The 21,555-nt window shown below is 34.4% G+C and overlaps 2 protein-coding genes across 2 annotated transcripts; both read left to right on the top strand.

Annotated features, from left to right (window-relative positions):
* The first annotated feature begins 793 nt into the window (after positions 1 to 793).
* Positions 794 to 3,774, top strand: LOC146138828 (protein SPEC3-like). Its single transcript, XM_083394702.1, has 3 exons — positions 794 to 872; positions 1,681 to 1,863; positions 3,605 to 3,774. The coding sequence occupies exons 1-3, from the start codon at positions 794 to 796 to the stop codon at positions 3,772 to 3,774; spliced, it is 432 nt and encodes a 143-aa protein (XP_083250828.1).
* A 2,582-nt stretch (positions 3,775 to 6,356) lies between these two features.
* On the top strand, positions 6,357 to 17,162 carry LOC146138827 (dehydrogenase/reductase SDR family member 1-like). Its single transcript, XM_083393461.1, has 8 exons — positions 6,357 to 6,503; positions 7,028 to 7,177; positions 7,552 to 7,631; positions 8,326 to 8,458; positions 9,011 to 9,142; positions 9,962 to 10,031; positions 15,995 to 16,075; positions 16,993 to 17,162. The coding sequence occupies exons 1-8, from the start codon at positions 6,357 to 6,359 to the stop codon at positions 17,160 to 17,162; spliced, it is 963 nt and encodes a 320-aa protein (XP_083249587.1).
* The last annotated feature ends 4,393 nt before the right edge of the window (positions 17,163 to 21,555 follow it).

Below are 21,555 nucleotides of genomic sequence, written 5' to 3'. Positions count from 1 at the left end.
CACAGCCACCACCGTACACAACCTCATAAACCCGTAAAGTCGGAAAAATGATAAAAAATAAAAACCTTCAAGTCGAACAGTCAGCATGGCCGGATTCAGGCACCTCTACCCAGTTTTGAAAACAAGTCATTTTGAAATGACTTAAATGACAGTGAAGTCATTTGAAAAATAACAAGTCAAGCCCCAGTCTATGTAATAAATGCTTGCTTAATACAAAGCATACAAGATAAAAAATAAAAACCTGACAGTCGAACAGTGAGCATGGCCGTATTCAAATGAGCCACGTGGCCATGGGCCTATTTAAACTACGCAAATGCATAAATCACGCTTCGAAACTTTATGAGGACAAACACAAATCTGAAATATACACCTATATTAAAGCTGTTTCAAAACAACTAAGTTTCCTGTGATTTTAAAGTGCGTACAACTGATGCTTGGTACTCGTTTGTTCAAGTACCTCGCTTATGCTTACTCGTTTGTAAAGCCTAAGTCTTACTTTGATTGCTTGAATTACTCGCTTTACAAAGGTAAAAAATAGATTCTAGAAACACGTGAAGTTAGTATTCCATGCTTTTACTTCATTGGTAACAACTCACAAAAAATGTACATTTCTACCTAGCTACCTATGGTGTCGCCGATGGCTCAGGCGCCCCAGCCCTACCCCCAAGGTCAAGGTTATCCCCAGGCTCAGGGTTACCCCCAGCCCCAGTACAACTACGGTCAGCCCCCTCCCCCGCCCCAACCTGTGACGTATGTGACCCAGACGACAAACAGCAGTGGGACTTATGCGAACATGCAAGCTGCCATTCCTGTGATGCCAATGTGGGCGGCCATCACCCTTTGCATTGTCAACATCCTTCTTCCAGGGATAGGTGCGTTTTTTCTCTGTACTTTAATTGTGCCTAGCGAGATGTTCGATTTTATTAAATTGAAAAGATACCCTATGGTTAGTGGTGGTATCGGTACTCGTCCGATACTAGGGTGGTATCGGTACTCGTCCTATATGCTAGGATGTTATCGGTACTCATCTTATACTAGGATGGTATTGATACTCGTCCGATACGAGGATGGTATCGGTGCTCGTCCGATACTACGATGGTATCGCTACTCGTCCGATACGAGGATGGTATCGGTACTCGTCCGATACTACATTGGTATCGGTGCCGATCCCATTTTTTTAATGACTTAACTCCCAGTCAGGTCGTTTGTAAAATAAAAGTCCAGGTTAAGTCTTTTCAAAACATAGAAAGTTAAGTCCCAGTCAAGTCATTATTAGAGCAAGTCAAGTCAAATTACTAATAGTATAAAACGATAAACCATTAAAATTGGCCTCGTCCTAATGTGAGTAATGCGCCAAAAATAACAAAAAACACTATTTAGCAATCTAATGGCGTTACGTGCAAAACTTAATATAAATAGCTCAATTTTATACAATAAAATATTAAATTAAATGAAAGTATCTACGTTCAACGCAAGTCATTTGACTTAATAACTCAAGTCTAAGTCAAGGTGTGTATTCAAAAAAAATTAAGCTAACACAAGTCATTTTACCAACACGACTTAAGTCAAGTCAAGTCATGTAAAGACAGTGACTTAATTGCGCCCAAGGAACGTTCAATTAAGTCATTACAACACTAAATGTTAAACAAATATGTTTAAAGAATCTTTTGTTTTTGGTAGGAACAATCATTGCCTCCTTTACCGTGTTTTGCTGCGCCAACATTGGTCAGTCTGGGGGAGGCAAGGTCGGCACTTTCTGTCTCAACTTCTGGGTCGGTTGGCTCCAGCTCTGCACCATTTGGATCTTTCTGATTGGCTGGATCTGGGCGATAATGTGGGGCGTGGCCTTTATCACAGTTGCAAGTGAGTGTTTGTGTTGGTTTTACGGGTGCTGTGTGCACGACGTTATGGACTGTATAAAACAACCTAGCTATCGTATGAAAAAAGGACAGTGTAAGTATTTTAACAGATTGAAAGTTTAGCCCACAAACCGCCCATTTAGTTGAGGACACTCTCACGTTTACAGTTTTTAGTATAGTAGTTCATTTTTTGTCGTGCCAATTCGAAACAAAAGGAATACAGCCACGAAAGCAAGAGTTTAGCATTTTGCGCAGTTTTGAATATTTTGAAACCTTGCTTAAATCTAACTTATGTCAAACTGTATTTTATCGGAACACTTTGCGTTCGGCTTTCTACTTTTTAGACCATGAAGCCACTGAGAAAAATTAGAGCATCGGGCTTTTTTTCTTTGTTGGGATTTCACGCACCGCCATTTCTGATTTACAAACCGATCTGTTGTGGAAACAAACAATGGGTTAAACCGGGGGTCACCATCCTACGGCCCCGGACGAAATCCGGCCGCCAGTTCAATTCATTAAAAACCGACAACGGCATATTTTCTTTAGTGACGTCTAAATACGGTTATTAACAGTTTATTGACTCGCGATCGACTGGTTGGGTAAAAAGTCAAAAGAACACTTATCAAACATTTTGAGCGTTAATTGTATTCAAGCCAGCAACTCGGTTAAGGTTCCAGTTTAATAGCGATAGTAAAATTGCAAGTCTTAAGCCATTAAGATATTGTAACCCTATTTTGCAGGTTTTTTTATTTATTTATTATGCAATTTTTTTTTAACTAAGTAGGCTGTAAATTTACACTTTCTTCTTATGATTGTAGTACAAACCACTAACGGAAAAATTAAATAGGTTTAGCTTGTTCAACACGTTTTAATACATATCTAAATTTTACACAAAAAAAATGGATAAAAAAACCTTTTAAATTCTAATTGAGCACTCTTAATGGAAAAATCTTAATTGCATTCCAAGCCAGCGATGGAGGTTAATGTGTTACGTCAAAGAACGCTTTATTAGGCTTGTCCAGTCAACAGTTAATCATTTTAATGTTCCGCTTGTGTGCGACAGCTACACTCTTAAAACATATTTGACGCCATCGACCAGGTGAAATGTGTCTGTTGTTATTCAAGCCATTTATAGACAGCCACGTTTATCCAATTTAAAAGCGTAATGACCGTTTATTGAAATTACAGCGTTTAATAAGCGGAAAAGTGACGACGATACGGTTCGCTTCTCACTAAAAGCGTTAGCGAGAAATTTTGCTCAGGTCGATTAGGTCTTTGGGTGAATCTTACTAAAATATCAAATATCTCATGATCGTCCTATTTTAGTATTAAAAGGTCAATGCCGCAATCCCAAATAAAACTTTGGAGCATAATGGTCGGAGGTTGCAGTAGGACGTAGTAAAAATATCAAAGCCCATACACAAGTAGAGTATTTTTAGCGTTTCAATTAATTCTTTATTCATTTTCAATATCAATGAATAAAGAGTTATTCGAAGCATTTACAAAATGCCACCTTCTTGTGTATGGGCTTAGATGTTCATTCTACGTCTTACTACAACCTCCAACCATTATTTTAATATTTATTCGAAAAGTTCAAAATGCTACCTACTTCTGTATTGGCTTTGATATTGAATAAAACTTGTTGGTGCTTTTTCGTTTTGTAATAGATACAGTGGCTTCCGTTTAATTTTAAACACACTGTCAGCAACCCCAAGAAACGTTCATTTTCTTTAAACGTCTTGTAGGTCAATACGGAAAAACTGCTGAAACCATCGTCACCACCACCACGACAGTTATGAGCCCAGACGCCCACCAACAATATCCACCACAGCATCATCAGCAGTTTCAGCAACAGCAGCAGCCTACATACCCGGCTGTGGGATATAGCAACGAGCAGAAAGTTGCAGTTAACTGAACCAGTACTTCTAGCCAGACTTGGACAAATAGATTTATTTTACCTATTTTTAATTTACCACAGGATTAAATCTAGGGTATTTCGTTTAAAAAAAAATGAAATTAGAATTAGAAGGGCATTTCAGTTTTATTTTTTTAATTAGTTTAGAATTTAAATTAGAGCATTTTATTTATTTTTTAATTCGACTTTTCACGATTTTTGAAAATTAAAAAAAAACTAGATTTACATTTAATAATTGCACAATCAATTAAAGTGAAAGGAAATTATTTCTGTGTTGGTAATTTGGCATTACCTATATGCATTTTAGACTGTAAAGTTCATCTAGGTTCCGACCAAAGAGTATTAATGCAAATTCTTTGTTCTGACTGAGATCCTAAAAATGATGTTGGACAAAAGGGAGCATTTTTGGCGAAACCAAGAATTAGAGCAAGCAATAAGTTCACAAATTAAATTAGAATCAGAATAAGGTGCATTTTGCTTTAATTCTTGAATTAGAAACCTAAAATTATCTAGTTGTCCAAGTCTTCTTCTAGCGTGCAAATCTTTTCTTATAATCGAGTAATCATCTGACTGTGAAACTGTGCTTTAATTTAATCTTTTTTTCGACGAATCTCTTCTTGTTCTGCCTTTGCTTTTGTAGTCTGTAGCGCTCGCAGTTGTAATTTGTTTTCTTTTTGTTTTGTTGTTGTATTGTTCGGTTGTTGAATAATTCAACCTACAAACAAGTAGTTCCACTGTAATTTAGTGTACAAGTCGAGACAGTTTTCGAGAATTAGTCAAATGAAATTTCAAATCTTTGATAGACCACTGTAGTGTCGAACTTGTTTCGGTAATACAGTGAACAATTAGCATTTTGAATTGAATTCTTGTAGGCCATAGCGTTGTCGGATATTACAACCAACAAATGAGTATAACTCCTATAGTGTAATTTAGTAGACAGTCTCCGAGTTTTGATGTACCGTAAATAAAGTTTATGAAAATCATTGATATACCAATGTAGTTTTCAACTTAGTTCAGTTAATACAATGAAAAATTAGGCTTTTGGACAGTGGGTCATTGCTGATGAACACGATTATATAGGGTTCATCCAATTGAAATTCTTGTAGGCCATAGCGTCAGTGACGTATGGACGATGGTTTCTGGTGAAATGCTATTTTCGGCTTTTAGTTTTGTACATATTTATAAAAACAATTGTGGAGTTGTCTGCAGTTCAAGCTTTCTAATGCGTTAGAATCACCAATATTTTCTGCAGGGTCTTCTGTGCGTTTTGAACCACTTTCATTTAGAAAACAATACCGAATATACTCCTGTGATTAACAGCCAAGTAGACACAAGGCGATAAAAGACAACGCAAAATATTTTTCTACTAACAAGTCTTCATAAAACTTTCTAAAAATGAAACTTTTTTAAGTAAATATAAACAAACAAATGTCGCGATTGTGGCTTGACTTTGTCAATATTCTTAGCCACATTAAGATTATAATCATTTGTGTTATATTTTTACATACTTTTTACTACAATACTCAATGGAATTCTCAATTTAACTGCTCAATGTAATTTATGTTCTCATTAGATTTTGATGATTGATTATAAGAAAACAGTGTTTACGTTATTATTATGGTCCCCTTGTTTGTCAAAAATTTGTATATTGTATTAACTAGGTAAAACCCCGCTTTTGAAAACTGACTATGATAATGTAACTAAATCATATATTTTGTTTGGACAGCATTAAAAATGTGCAAAGATATTTATAAGACATATTTGTTTTTTCGGATTTAATAAAACCAAATAAAGATAGTTTAGTTTAACGTGGAAGTTGTATTGATATAGATTTCTGTATATTTATGCCTTTTTGACAATTGTACGATAATTGATGAACCATTTTGCAGCGTCATTGTCGTCATTGCGACAGGCTACAGCGTCTGCCTTTTTCCCTGTACTGTGAGCCTATGTGAGTTATTAATGCCAAACATTTACTAACTGCTGCTTCACTGAGTTTATTATTTAGCAGCTGACAGTCGCAACGTTGGTTCACTGTTACACTAGATTCGTCTGGCGTTAGCGTAAAATGTTTTTTAAAAGACGCTTTTGGTTGCGGAAAGTTAAAATATTTCAACTTTGACGCTTTCGGTTAGAAGCGAGGATTTGCCGTTAACGCTGGCAACGCGTTGTGTGTGAACTGGACGACGCTAGCGTTTTGCGCCAGACGCTAACACCACTAAGCAAAATGCGTCTAGTGTGAACCAACCTTTTGGAGTAGCTTGTAATTCCGTTTCGTGCACCATACATATTTTTTGCGCTGGTATATTATATTGCCTTGCCAACATTGTTTGGGTTAGTGTGCGAGTTAGCGTTTGGTTTGGAGTGGGTTAAATTTGTTCTCATTTCTTCCTTGCAATTTCAATATTGGCAACTCGTTTTGTTACTGTAAAAACAAAAGTGGTAGGAATCTAGACCATAATCTTTACGTGCTGTAAATACTATTTATTGTTAAAGCTGTGTTAGAGATTATACGCGGCAAACTTTTAAGCTGCTTGCTGTCCTTTGGTTTAAGATTTAAGGTGCAAAAATATACAACAAAGATGCCGTATTTGAAAGGTAAAGTCTGTCTGGTAACTGGAGCATCAAGGGGAATTGGCAGAGGAATTGCGTTGCAACTGGCAGAAAATGGAGCCATTTGCTATATTACTGGAAGGAGTCTGGAAAAATTGCAGCTTGTCTGTGACGAGGTGTGACTATATAGGCCGAACATTTATTTTTTGAAAATATATGGTGCATTTTAATTTTTTTATTTACTTTTGTATGCTTCAGACCGATTTTGTCTAGTTTTTTACAGAAAGAGTATACTAAAAAAATTTCAAATTTTCAGACATGACGTAGAGGGGTATGTAGGTGCGCATAAGAGGTTTATGAGTCTGGCCCTTAGGAGCCTTTGATTAGGTGATAAAAAAACCTAAAAAAAAGTGTTGTTTTAATTCTTTGTAGCTATCTACCCCATCTAGTTATTATTATTTTTTTTTATGTTTTTCTGACTACTATTGACATAAACCTTGTCACTTTTCCTGCCTTATTTGTAAGTTTTGTAGGAATTTAACTTTTGCTATTTTTAAGATTTAAGACATGTTTCTTTTGCCATTGACATTGAAATTTGTTTAGTTCCAGGTTTAAATTTGACTTTCATATGCAGTCTAAATTTGGTCAGCCTGTTTTTGTGGGAGATGTAGTCTTGTTTATCAAACTCAATTTTCTACAGGCTGTCAGCCGTAACTCTTGTGGTGAAATAATTCCCGTTGAGTGCAACCACTCTGACGACGATCAGGTGGAAAAGGTGTTTGAGCGAATTTCCAACGAGAGATCCGGAAAGCTGGACTTGCTTGTTAACAACGCTTATTCTGCTGTGCAGGTTAAATTTTGTTTCATTGTATTCTTAAAAAAGTGTTATGAAACAGCAATCTAATTTAAAGTGTTGAATTATTTAAATCTGTAGTGACAAGAAAAATAATAGTAACCAAGCTTAAATGTCTAGTAATGTGGTTGAATATCATATGGTAACTTTTGTTGTAGAATATCATATGGTAACTTTTGTTTAATTATAAATGTCAAGCATTCTGGTTATTACTGGCTTGCATGTCACAATACATTACCTATAAATTCTAGTGATTTGAAATATTTTTTTCGGCAACCTGTAAAATGCCATAGATTTTTTTTAGATGAAACAGTTGGTGAAAGAGTTTTTTAACACATTGAAAATTTCACTACTTCATTTTTGTTTTTTAGTGGATTGTGGACAATGCACCTGACAATTTCTGGGACCAATCAATGGATGGTTGGGACCAAATTAACAATGTCGGCCTAAGGTATTGTTAAAGCTTAACTTTGTTTTGTACAAATAACTGAAAAACATAGATGGAACCTGCTTTGTAAATTTTGCAAAATGTTTTTATTAAATTTAGTTCAAGTGGTGGCTTACTATTGATAAAGCAGTTTGTAAAGTATTGGGAATTTGATATAGCTTAATTATAACTATGGATGTCTCTAATATTGAATAATATAACCAATACGTGATACCAACTAGAAGTATCAGTTTTCATCCAATATTACGAGGGGTACCAGTGCCAACCTGATAACAAATTATTACAGAAATTGTAGGCATGATTTGCATTTCAATAGAGAGATTTCTAACTGTCAAGGTAAATTTATTAAAGATATTAGGTTAACAATTGAAAGAAAACTTTCTTTTCAAAACTTTTAAGGAAAGCATATTCTGTTCTAATAACCTGAAAAATGCTGTCTGTTTGATATATTTGATATATTTTGCTTGTTTAGCATTGTTTTGACTTTATTTGGTACTGCATCGCGATACTTTATGTGTAAAACATCCACATCGGAGTAAATGCGAAGAATCGAACATCCTTTATCATAACTGACTTTTTAACTTTCAATGTGTTCAAAATGACAAACAAGTGTTACTTTTTCCACACTTTGTTTATTCCATTTTTTACTTCAACATCCAATCCCATATTACCTCTATGTATATCTTTTTTTGTTTAGAAACCACTACAGGTGTGCCATCCATGCTTCGAGGATTATGGTGAAGAATCGCAAAGGCCTCATCATTAATATCAGCTCGATCGGGGGAAAACTTTACTTCCAAACCCCTGCATACGGGGTTGGAAAAAGTGGGGTATGTCACATTTTAAAGAAGCACATTAAGCAGTACACAAACTTTAAAAATATATGCTCTAAAGGCTTTTTTGTGATAAAAAGTTAAACTTGTGCTCAGTTTTAATTTTTTTTTTAAAGTTATCTGTTTGTCGTAAAGTTTACCTATTTTGGGCCAGGTTTGATTACCTAGGTACATCATTTTCTTACTAATTCTGTCGTAGTAAAAAGCATAAGTCGAAAAGCTCTTATAATTTTATACCTTTGTTAAGCTTTGTTATTAGTCTAATTTAGATAGTTTTTTAGATAGTTTATAGTGTTTTAACGGTTAAATGCAACAGTCTGTATATTATATAAATTAAAATTAAAGAGCAATCGAATTGTTGATAAATTCTCACTTTAATTAAAAATGCAATTCAATGCTATTTCTGGCCGGCCAATTTAACCAAATGTTTTGGTAAATTTGAGTTTAAAAGCTAAATATCAAGGTTTGAAATTTAGACAGTTCGAAGTGTATCAACAACAGTTGGTGCAAAAACTTATACAATATACATTATGTAAATTTACGAAACAGAAAGATCGAATGGCCCATGACTGTGGTTTGGAGCTGAAGAAATACAACATCACGTATATTTCCTTGTGGCCTGGACCGGTGCGAACTGAAGCTATACAAGAAGCCAGGAAATCTAAACTTGTAAACGAATCGGTAAGCAGAATGTTTAGTATAAATGATTAAGTATAAATAGAGGAATCAGGTGGCACTGTATAAAGACAAATTGTATTTGATTCTCGACAAGCTTTCGCACAGCTGTGCTTCATCGGTTGTGCGAAAGCTTGTCGAGAGTCAAATACAATTTGTCTTTATACAGTGCCACCTGATTCCTCTATTTAGAATTAGACAAATACAGCCATATACAAAGATTTAATTATGAAGTAGTTGAACTGGGGGCCATGGATCCATGGATGTACGTGGACTAGTTCTGGGATTCATGCAAAATAGAGATTCTTAGTGTATGAAAAGTAAAAAAAATAGTTCAATTAAACACTTTTGGCGCACATAAACTCTATTTAAATTTTACATTATCTGGAACAAAAACAATTATTTTCGCATGTTTACTTGTGTTAAGGCACAAAAATTATGAATTCAGTTTTGAAAAAAATATATGCCAGTTTAAATTTTTTGTGAATTTTTTTTTGAGAGATTTTTTTTATATGAAGCAGCCTTAACCAAGAATTCGTCTCGTTTTTTCCTTACGCAGTTTTCCTGACAACTTTTGTTTAAATTTAAACGTAATTCGTTCAAACTTGTATATTAAAAATAAAAAAAAAATCAAATTAGGGTTAATCAATTTTTTTGTAAATTCTCTCACTTTAAATAAGAAATGCGACTAAAAGTGACTTTTCACAGGCAAAATAAACCAAGCGTTTGGTTAAAATTGAGATTTAAAAGTAAGTTTTAAGGTTTAAAATCTTGCAACTATAGGTGTTGATCGGCATTCCATTTAAACGCTATATTCCTTTGTAGATCTCATGGATGTTCAACCACGGCGAATCAACAGAATACTCGGGAAAATGCATCGCAGCGTTGCTCTGTGGTAAGCGTTTGTTGTGGATTTTTTCGATGCTATCCAGGTTAACAATTAAACTTTAAGAAATCGAGGTGTCGTTCAGTTATTGCCGTTTTGAAACTGCCGCTAAAAAGTGTGATATTAGATACTCCTGGGGTATTTTTGAATCTAAAGGCCATATGTCGAACTTAAGCAGTTATGATGTTTTGATCGAATATTAAAAGCATAGCCGACTAATATTTACTACAAGCTATGGCTCTTTTTGAAGAGTATATCTTGTAGTTTATATCGTAAAAAAAAAACAGCTGAAAACCTGAATATTGATATAAAGTGTGATTGCTGAATTTCTAAAGCCAACCTAAGGTGTTTGTGAAAATTTCAGATCTCTAACGTGCATACTGGATGCTATTGTGGGAAAAAAATAAAAATCTCATTTAAGGCCCTTGCTTAAATGACGGCGCAAAAGCAGCCTGTTACCGATTGTGCCGCGATTCTGCGAGCTGTGTAAATATGCTCAGGCGTACATTCCGCAGCAGCCTCCAAGCCTAGAGGCCAGCAGTTTAACTGCGGATGTACTTTAACCTTATGTTGACACGCCGGGAATTATTTGTGTGTTCCAAAACGCGCACGTCAGCTTTGCTGTCATTTCCTCCGTTTGTTGGGAATTCAAAATGCTCTCTGAACGCTGTGATTACGCCGGTCTTACGTCATTCGGGACCCGCCGTTACGCCATTACTTCCACTTATTTGGCGAAAATTGGGCGGGTTTTTGGAAGTGGCGAATGGTAAATTTCCCGAGATAAACCGTTTGATACCTTTGGCATATTTTATCGCTAAACAGGCTTTACAGAAGGTTTTAAAAGATTGCTAGCAAACAATATTCTTACATGTCTTCGATTTATGTGCACAGCCCTTCTGAAGCTGCTTTTTGACCAACGATTACGGCTTACGTTGTCGTAATTAAGATGAGACAATTCCAATGTATCAGATATTACATTTACCGTGATTCGTACGGCCAACATTTCAAATTCTCCGGGTTTTATAGCGTGTATTAATTTGTAATGTCCAAATTAAATCGTTGCTTAATTTACAAACCGCGTTGGCGGGGACTATGTGGACATGGACGAAGTTCGCGTAACGTTAAGTGATTATTAAAATATAAACTGAAAACGAGTGGCACTCTTGACAAATTGTATTTCTCTGTTGACAAGCTTCGCACCACCGTGCTTTATCAGGTACTCGTAAACATTGAATAGAATTTGTCTGAAAAATTGCCAGTTTGAAAGGCATTCTAAATCGCTTTCTTTTTCTAATTGAACAACCCGACTATACACACATTACACACGCACGCAATCATAAACGCACACACTCGCACACACATTTACTTCTCATGTTCACATTGTAATTTTGTCAGCAGTCTAGTTTAACACTTTGGCACCAATGGGACAAGCAGCTACATTGACTTACTAGTTGGCTAAACTGTAGTGTACAGGTGTTTTATCTGAACAACTTTTTACTGATAGTGATAAGAGTGTCCAAAGCACCACTTTAAAGTGTTTTCCTTTAACTAATGCCAAGGCGATGGGTTGCCATATATTATTATCGAGTGACATTTTCTAATTATTACAGCTGACCCTTTATGCCAGTGGTTCTGTAACATTTAAGCTTACGGCGTTGTTGTAAACAAGTCAAGTTCAGTTAATTTGTGAAATAACTTAAGTCCACGTCAAGTCATTTGTTAAATAACTTAAGTCCAAGTCAAGTCATTTGTTAAATAACTTAAGTCCACGTAAAGTCATTTGTTAAATAACTTAAGTCCAAGTCAAGTCATTTGTTAAATAACTTAAGTCCAAGTCAAGTCATTTGTTAAATAACTTAAGTCCACGTAAAGTCATTTGTTAAATAACTTAAGTCCAAGTCAAGTCATTTGTTAAATAACTTAAGTCCACGTAAAGTCATTTGTTAAATAACTTAAGTCCACGTAAAGTCATTTTAGAGTTAAGGGCACTTAAGTATGCCCAAAATGTGTTGGCGCTTGCTTTGCTCGCCAGGTGCGCCGCCACGTTTTAAATATCTCTAGGAGCGCCCTAAAGTAAAAACGTTTAGGAAACACTGCCAGAGCATATCATGCGTGGTTAAAAGGGTTGAAAATACCTTAAGTTGCGAGATTAGGAACTTTTAACCGGGGAAAAATATAGATTTCATTGCCGTATATGCCAAACCTTTGCACCTACCAATTATATCAGCAATTCAGATTTATGTGAAATTGCAAAACTTCGTCGCCCAAACAGCTGGTCGAGGGTTCGGTACTTTACTTTATGAAGACAAAAATCGAATAACTAACTTTCTGAAATAACAGAACGGTTTTTACGAGAATTGAAAAACAATGAACAGTGAACACGTTTGTATCACAAAACACGAGCGCCATGATATTTGAAGCCAATCGCACCAAGTAGTCGCATTTTTGCTTTACGTTGAACCTAGCAATTGCCTCAAACTTTAATTTTTTTCATGTTTGATCGCAACTGGAGATTAACTGCACGCCACTTTGAGCTGTCAACCGATAAAATCACATGAGAAGTGCCAACAATCCGCTATTCTAGTTAAATTTGAACAACATGACTTTGGTTTCAATAAAAATCTTTTCTGTTTTTTAAGAATATGATTTTGATAGATTAGTTTTTTTTTTTTTAGTTTTTCTTACAAATAGCTACTTTTTCTTTTTTTAGTTTGTCCTTACAAATAAGTTATCTTTAATTTTAAAACACTTCCAGGATAAAGAATTTAACTGCTAGAATGAATCCGGAATTTGCATGAGTTATCTAACCTACACAAAATCACCATGTGTGCGAAATATGTGCCAATTTTACAGCTGTTTTATAGCTGCCGACTTTTGCTGATTTCACCTAAATAAAATAAAATGTTTTTATGGTAGCTAATTAAGGTGTTAGTGTCTTGTTGCACCTAATCTTTGTATGCCGTTCTCTTTAACACATCACTCCGTCAAAAAATTAAGGAGCTTCTTAAAGAAAATTATCTTCCGACACTAAAATAAAGTTAAGAACCAATCAAGTAGCAGTTTAGCTTGTTAGAAGTTAATTGCAAATATTACGCTGTTTATATCTAAATCAAAAATTAAAAATACCAGAGTAATTTTCTGTAAAGAGAAATTCACGATTTTTATTTGTGTCTGCGCCTGTATCCGCATGCGTCAGAGGCCTCAATTATGTTTTCAGATACGTGACTCAACTTATAATTTTCTAAAGTGAATAATTCTCCCAAATGGGGTTGGGTTGCTTTTTGTGATTGCTGGCTTATAAAGGAAGTCTTTCTCATAAAAATAAAACGTTAAATTATTAAAATAGGTTAAAAATGTACAAAAAATTGGATAAAAAACCCAAATTGATAACAAAAAAATTGCTTATTGAAAATACCCATTTCAATCCAAGTCATTTGTCCAAAAGACTTAAGCCAACCAAGGTCAATTTACCCATTATACAATGACTTAATTGCACTGGTATAAAAATACCATTATAGATAGATAAATATATTTTATTTGTACGTTTGTAATGGTTTTAAAAACAAAATTGTAAGATACGAAAAAATTAACGAGCAGGGTGATGAAAGACCCGAAGGTCACAATTTCAGCCACCCTTTAGAACACGACAGACTGTAGTGTTTAATGTATACCCGGGAAAAAAAAACTGCAAAAAAAACAAAAAAACTGAAGGAAAAAGAGCATGTTTCGATGGAACACAACAATAATTATGCTTGTTAAATTTAACAAAATAAGGAGAGGAAAACAACATGAAATGATCTTTTTATAACCCAAACAAGCCATTTTTATAACCCAAACGAACAGCGTTAGTTACGATTTTTTGTGCGTAACACTTCAGCTTCCTAAATGCATTTACTGAAGCAGAAATACGCGCCCATTATCCTAATTGCCCTCCGGCTGCAATTACTTCACGATTTCTGACAAACTGTGAGTGCTGCAATTCGTGTGACACATTTTTCGCTTCGCTGAAATACCTCACCGCCACTTGAATGACGTCATCCGGTGTCCAATTACTAAAATATGGAATTTACCCGACTGTTTTCGTGCGCAATGCTTTAGGACCGTTTCGAGCAGATATTTATATCTAGGAATTTAACATCAGACTAATTAATTGAAATATGATAGCTTGTTAGCTATGCGTGCAGGTTTTTAATGTGGTGACGATTTTAATGAAAACCTAAATTAGTGTTTTGTAAATCACGTGCGACTTTGCTTAATGTTAGGGCTTGCCATTGTTTATACGTATTTAAATGAGTTATGCAGATTTTCATTCCAGCATTATTCCTATGTTTTTTACAACAACTTACCAACGCTTATACAGATATTAACCTGATTCCTGTCATAGCGAGACCAACTAATTTCGTGGGAATAGCGTGTTTTTTTTCTTTGTCAATTAAACCGGGGGTCGGCAACTCTGTTTGCACTATGGGTCGGTTTAAAACTGAAATTTTTGTCATGGGTCGGTCTTCACGACAATTATCACCACTATCAAATGAAACCGTTTAATTCTATGAAAGAGTTGTGCAACTATCCTAAAAGTTCGTAATAAAACAATATATAGTCACTTCGTAGAGTAACCAGGTGGCAGTATATAAAGACAAATTTTGTTAAAATTTTGACAAGCTTTCGCACAACCGTGATTCGTCAGGGCAAAGTGGAAAGTACTTTGAAACTGCTTCTGACCAACACTGTCAAAGTCTGACATTAGTGATACAAAAAGTTACTTTGCAAAATTATTGAAAAATCCTAGAATTCTTAGAGTCAAACACTGTGAGAATCACTTAACGATATTATGGAAAAGAAACCCTAAAATTGCCAGTACTGTTGCTGTATAGCGCTTAACATGGAATTGTCTGAATGAACATAGGAAACGGGCTTGTATTGAGCGACAGGCATCCTGTGTAGCGTAAACACATTTTAGGATATCATGCTCCCCAGAAATTTGTCGCGACAGCACTAGTTTATCAATTACAGGGCTGTTCCTGGTGTTTGATGCTATTTACAATACAAAGCTAACCCCATTGCGCCTAATGGTGATAGTATAAGGCAGTGGTTGTCAACCGGGATGCCGAGGAACTCTAAGGTGCCATTTTCAACGCTTAAGGGTGCTGAGAGATGTAAATTATTAAGGATTCCAATTTTTGCTCTATTAGTAAGCTTCGTGATACAATTTTTCTGTGTAATATAAAAGTGCAAAATTGAAAAGGTTTTATCAACCTTGTTGCACAGGTAATGAGCTGTTTCAATCTCGTTTATTGTAACGATACAGTTAACCACAAAAATACGAGCAAGGGTGCCGTGAACTATTTATGATTTCTGTAGAGTGCCACAAACATAAAACACTATTTCCTCACCATTCCCTATTTGTTGTTATAACGCAATGCCTTCCACTAGACCTATAGTAGAATCACAAAATTGCCAATTTTGGGTACATTTTAAAAAAATCAAAGGGGGGTTTGGGGGGCGTAATTAGTTAACTAAGTAATTTACGAGTAATTTAACGCTACTCGACCGAGGCGAACCTCGAATTTTTTCCCCAATTTGTTTGCTTTGCAATTTACCTCAACAGTTACCGCTAGTTCGGGGGCACCTAACATTTTGAGGAGGACCCCTAAATAGTTTTGGGTTCATGCGGAACGCGGTAGCTATGATATTTTTAAAGCTGGTGTCATAAATTGACGTCATCAAACAGGTAGATCTTAGAAGCATGTTATTTTTAATCCAAAAAATTTACTGAAATAAAGTAAAAACATGCAAGGATAAAGAGCCAGAACATTTTTTCAGTAATTTTTCTTAAAAAAAATACTAAATTTGAAATTATAGGCCTACCTGGATCCCCTAAATCTATAGTCCACGCACGGCCAAGAGGTCCACGGTTTCTAGTTTAAAAAACCCCGCATTAGGTATTAGCCTTTTGCCTTTTTGTTTTTCAGAAAGCGATATAATAAAGCGAAGTGGACAAATCGTCATGTCGTCCGACGTTGGTGCAGAATATGACATCAAGGATATTGACGGTAAGAAATATTTCAAATAAGCTTCGTGTAAGGTAGTGGTCGGCAAACTGAGAAAAATGTTGGCCTTCGAAGCCATTTTTCGTGGCCCGGTTGTTATTTTTTGTATTTCCGTTTTATTATGTAGTTGTGGGTCGCGTGATAGCATTATATTCATTGTGCTGCATTTTAAAAGTTTATATTTGTGAAAATATTTTGCCACCCCTCAAAAAGTACTATGAGTTGCTATCGAAAAATGCAGAAAATTTTGCAAAAAAAAACGATTTTTTTTATTTCTAAAATTCGAAAAAGTCATCCTTGCCCGATTTTCATATTTCACTAAAACAGGGGTCGTTAAAGTTTTCTTCACTCAGACTGCTAAAAAATATTTAGTTTGGCGAACCATGGTTGGCATCTAATTTTAAGAGATGACGTCATGGATTGACAACATAAAACAAGTATACTTAAGAAACCTTCTGTTTCTGTAAAAAACGGTGAAATTGAAAATAAATCTGAACACGATTAAAGAGATGGCGCCAAAGAGTATTTTTTACTTACATATTTTCTTTTGAAAATTCATTCCATTTATCAAATAACTCACTCAATTTTTAATTAGTCCTCCACGGACCACTTTAAAACTAGTCCACATGTACCGAGGGGTCCACGGACCCCAGTTTAAGAACTCCTGCACTTAAGACAAACTTTGCGTTCCTACTTAAAAATCCCCGACAGCCGACACATTTTCAAATGGTAAAAAATTCCAACCCCGTCTTTCTCGTAACTTCGTGTCGTCATTTTTCGAAAACATTTTTTTGCATCTTTTAATTAATATTTTAATTATCAGGCAGCGTTTTGAATACGCCGTACTACAACAAAACCCGATTTAAATTAAATGTGTACCGTGTTCGAGTGGCAAGTTTAACCCGCCTTTCTCGTTCCAGGGAGATACCCGGTCAACATGCGGAGCCTCAAGACCCTGTGTGCCGGCGCCAAGGCGGTCTGGTTGGCCGACTACGTCCCCGCCTGCCTCAAACTGCCCCACTGGCTTTACAACATTGTGCTCAGCTACGCACAAAATACCGGACCAAAAAATCCGACAAAATACGCCTGAAGCGCAAATTTTAACCTTTTGACGTTTTTTTTAATCTGACTTGAAATTACCGCGATTTGTTTTCAGTCTTTTCGAATATTTAATTATTTCCTTTTGTTTTTTTAATTTTGTGTCGTTTTTGATAATTTTTGTTTAATTTGCCTAAAATTAGCGCGATTTGTATTTAGTTTTTCCCATTATTTAATTCTTTCCTAATTTTTTGAATAAAAAGCACCATATTATCGTTTTGACATGTTTTGTTTTAATCTGGCTAAAATTACCGCGATTTTTTTTAGCCTTTTTGGATTTATTTAATTTTTCTTAATTTTTTATCTTCGCTTTTTTATTATTTTTTTAATTGGCCTAAAATCGTTCATCTTTTATTTACAATTTCACTTCAAGACAAGCCAAGACTCTATTTGTTAAACTTCGTCATTCGTTAAAAAAACTGAACTTTTTCACAAACTTACCCTATTTTTATGAAGACTCCATGTTTTCCACCATTTTTGCATTTCAAAAAAACAACTTGGATAAACTATAATTAGCCGTGCCATTTCCAGTACACCTTCTCTTCTTTTGAATGTACATTTATCTCTTGTCACTCTAATTACACCGTTTTCAAACGTCCCAGCAATCCCCTACCAGAAGTTACAGCAATGATTTTTTTTATAATTACGCTTAAAAATATTTTCTGTTTATTAGTAAACGCTTGATAGCGGAAAGGTTTACATTTGGTTTATTTATATTAATTTAAAGTTTAAAGCATTTATTTTAAACGAATGCGACCATTTCATTGTTGTTGTTCTTACAAACATTATGATTCGCAGCGCTGCTAATTTATATGTTATTCATACTTATTCTGATGTTAATGTGAAAATTTTATATATATGGCGTCGAGGTGATTTTGTATTTTTTCTGCGCCAGATAATAAACGTGTTTTTGCGCTTTTTATTTATGATTTTTACACTAGTTATTAATTTTTTTAACATTGGCGCTTTGCTACAAAACAGTTGTTCGTTGTTTAGTGCACTCGTTTTTTTGCATAATTTTTTATATGTGTTTTTCTAACACCTCACCCTCGCATGCAATTACCAGCCTAATTTGCTGTCTTTCAATGCTCTGAGATTAAAATTACAAACAATGTTCTGTTGCTTAAGTTTGTAAAACCTTTTTGCAGGGAGTTTTATTTACCCAGCCATAATTTACACGTTCCTATTGATCGATTTTCAGAGCAAACGCAATTGTCGTTTTTATTTGTTAATAAATCTATTCTTGAAGCGAAGTGAATTTTGTTTGTCTTGTTTATTTTTTCTGTTTTTTGTGTGTTAATATTTCTGTCGGAAAGTAGCTGAACCAACCAAACGGAGCGAATAAGGGTGAACCGTCAAAATGAATGATAGCTTGCGCAGCAAGTCATTTTGTACTGTTATATATATAGACAAGATAGTTGTATCATATCGGGTAAATGAAATCTGGAGATTGATTTTAAGGGTGAACAAAACTGAAACAGTTTAACAAGCACTGGTATAATGCACAATGACAGTGTGGTAATTAACTTGATTTAAGTGTACGTAGGACACTGTGTTCAAATTACTTAATTCTTTTGGGTAAAATATTAAAATGACTTTCCGTTGTTTTGGCATGAAAATTTTACCAAAAAATTATCATTTGCTTTCCCAATTTACCGAAACTATAGACTAAATTACCTTGAGGTGGTTCAACAGTTTTCTTTAAACTGAATATTTGAAACTTGAAAAAAAGTGCGAAACCTTACTGATTTTGTTCTTTTTTCCTACGTAAGTCATTACAACACTGGTGTAGTACATTACTGCACTACACTGGTACTGTGTTTAGTTCCTTTATTATATATTTTTTAATAAACCATATAACCCTCTTAACCTTAGGTTAAAAAATTTTGCTCAGTGGGCTGATAATCCTGATAAACGGCTAGATTTAAGATAATATTAAAAATTTGATTGCAGTTAGATCTGGTGTGTGTGTCTTACAAAAAACTGATTTTATTTGAAATAAACGTTCGATATAGCAAGTTTAATGCAATAAAACATTTTATTGATATAGCAATATATGTATAAATGGAATCAAATAAAAAATAAACAATATTTAGATTTTAGAGAAGAGAACATCAACGCTGATTGCCAATCTACCAAGAAAAACGTTAGAAATTCGATTAAAAAAGTGAAGGGTTTGAAAAAAATAGGTATATAGTACAAAACTATGTAACAAAAACACATTACTAAATTATAAAGCTCATCGCAAAACAAAAAAAGGAAACAAATAATACATTGCATACTATTTAAAAATACTGATACGTAGGGCGATTATTTTCTGACCAAAAAACAGGAAATTTTGAGCTGAAAAATAACATTTTGACCAAAAAATAATTTAAAAAAAATTGATTATTTTTAAAATCGACAAAATTCGAAAAAACAGCAAGGTTATATAGCCTTGCCAAATTTTCAAAATTTACCGAAAAACTTTTTTGCTTCTAATTGCCCCAGCTGCTGGATTAAACCGGTTAAAGCGGTTCTTACCGGTTTTCGTTGAAAATTCCGTTTAATTCCCCATAAAAACTGGATTTTCTAAAAATCGTCAAAAATAAAAAAAAACAACAAGGCAATAGCCTTGCCAAATTTTACAAGTTTACTGAAAAACTTTTTTTCTTCTAATTGCGCCAAACTCTTGATTAAGCCAGCTTAAAGCGGTTTAAACAGGTTTTTGCTGAAAAATCCGGTTAGTTCCACATGAAAATTGGATATTTTTATAATTGACCAAATTCGAAAAAACAGCAAGACAGCAACAAGGCCTTGCCAAATTTTCAAATTAAAAAAAAAAAATTTTTTGCTTCCAATTGCCCTAGATTCTGGGTTAAACCGGTTTACGGCAGTTTACACAGGTTTTTGTTGAAAAATCCGGTTAGTTCCACATGAAAATTGATTATTTTTAAGATCGACAAAATTCGAAAAAACAGCAAGGTTATATATAGCCTTGCCAAATTTTCAAAGTTTACCGAAAAACTTTTTTGCTTCTAATTGCCCCAGCTTCTGGATTAAACCGGTTTAAAGCGGTTCTTACCTGTTTTCGTTGAAAATTCCGTTTAATTCCCCATAAAAACTGGATTTTCTAAAAATCGTCAAAAATAAAAAAAACACCAAGGCCAAATTTTTCAATTTTACCGAAAAACTTTTTTGCTTCTAATTGCCCCAGCTTCTGGACTAAACCGGTTTAAAGCGGTTCTTACCGGATTTTGTTGCAAATTCCGTTTAATTCCCCATAAAAACTGGATTTTCTAAAAATCGTCAAAAATAAAAAAAACACCAAGGCCAAATTTTACAATTTTACCGAAAAACTTTTATGCTTCCAATTGCCCCAAACGCTTGATTAAGCCAGTTTAAAGCGGTTTAAACAGGTTTTTGCTGAAAAATCCGGTTAGTTCCACACGAAAATTGGATACTAAACATGAAAATTGGATACTAAACACAATTTATTCTAACAAAATTTTTGTCCCATCAGAAATACATATTGTTGTTTGTTGGTGTCTTGGCGTCGTCAATTACACGGTTTAGATGCTAGATTGACTAACGGTCGAACACAAATCAGTTATTTAATTCGGGTTTATGGCTTATGCAAACAATCGAGAAAATACAACAACAAGGTACAAAAAAACGGAACTATAATTTTAAAAAGCTGACTTTATTATTTTTTTTTAATTTTGCGAACGATTTATACGAATTTTTATCAGATTTTAACTTGAAATAATTTTGCTTTTGATCTAACGGCTAATTTTTGACAAAATTGTTTTTGACTTTTTTCAACAAATCAAAAAATAATCGCCTTACCAATAGGTTTACCACGAAAAATGGTTTAAGGCAATCATAAAGTCTGATAACGATAAAAGCGATCCGGAAAACGTTGTGGAATAACAACAGTGAATGACGAAATTACAAGCGTGTTATGCAATCAAATCACGATAGAAACTGGATCACTTTTTTTTAAGAAAAACTCAAAGTTATGACATATAAATCACATTCATAGTGAACGCCATTTAAAAAACTAGTTAACTGTTTTGAAAAGAATACTATCAGTGGATCAAGCATACAGTATTTAAGTCTAAAATGTGTGAGTGTTGCTGACATCAAAAGTAATTAACCACATAGAAAAACAAATAGAAAACGAATACATATAATGCACTAAAAAAAATATAGTTGGCGAGTTAATTACGACAAATCATCTACGGTAATTATATAAAAAAAACATAAGTTTGACTTCATTATAAAAAATAATATGCAATAAATTCGGCAAAGTAAATAATGTCTTTCAAAGAGATCAGCTCAGTGTGTTGCATTTTTTTTTAAAACAGCGGAGATAATTTAAAATATTTTTTTAAATAACGTAG

Source organism: Ascidiella aspersa, chromosome 7 (genome assembly GCF_963924565.1).
Source record: "Ascidiella aspersa chromosome 7, kaAscAspe10.2, whole genome shotgun sequence".
NCBI classification, from domain to species: domain Eukaryota; kingdom Metazoa; phylum Chordata; class Ascidiacea; order Phlebobranchia; family Ascidiidae; genus Ascidiella; species Ascidiella aspersa.
Note: the sequence above shows the minus strand (reverse complement) of the source record. Positions and strands in the feature narration are given on the sequence as shown.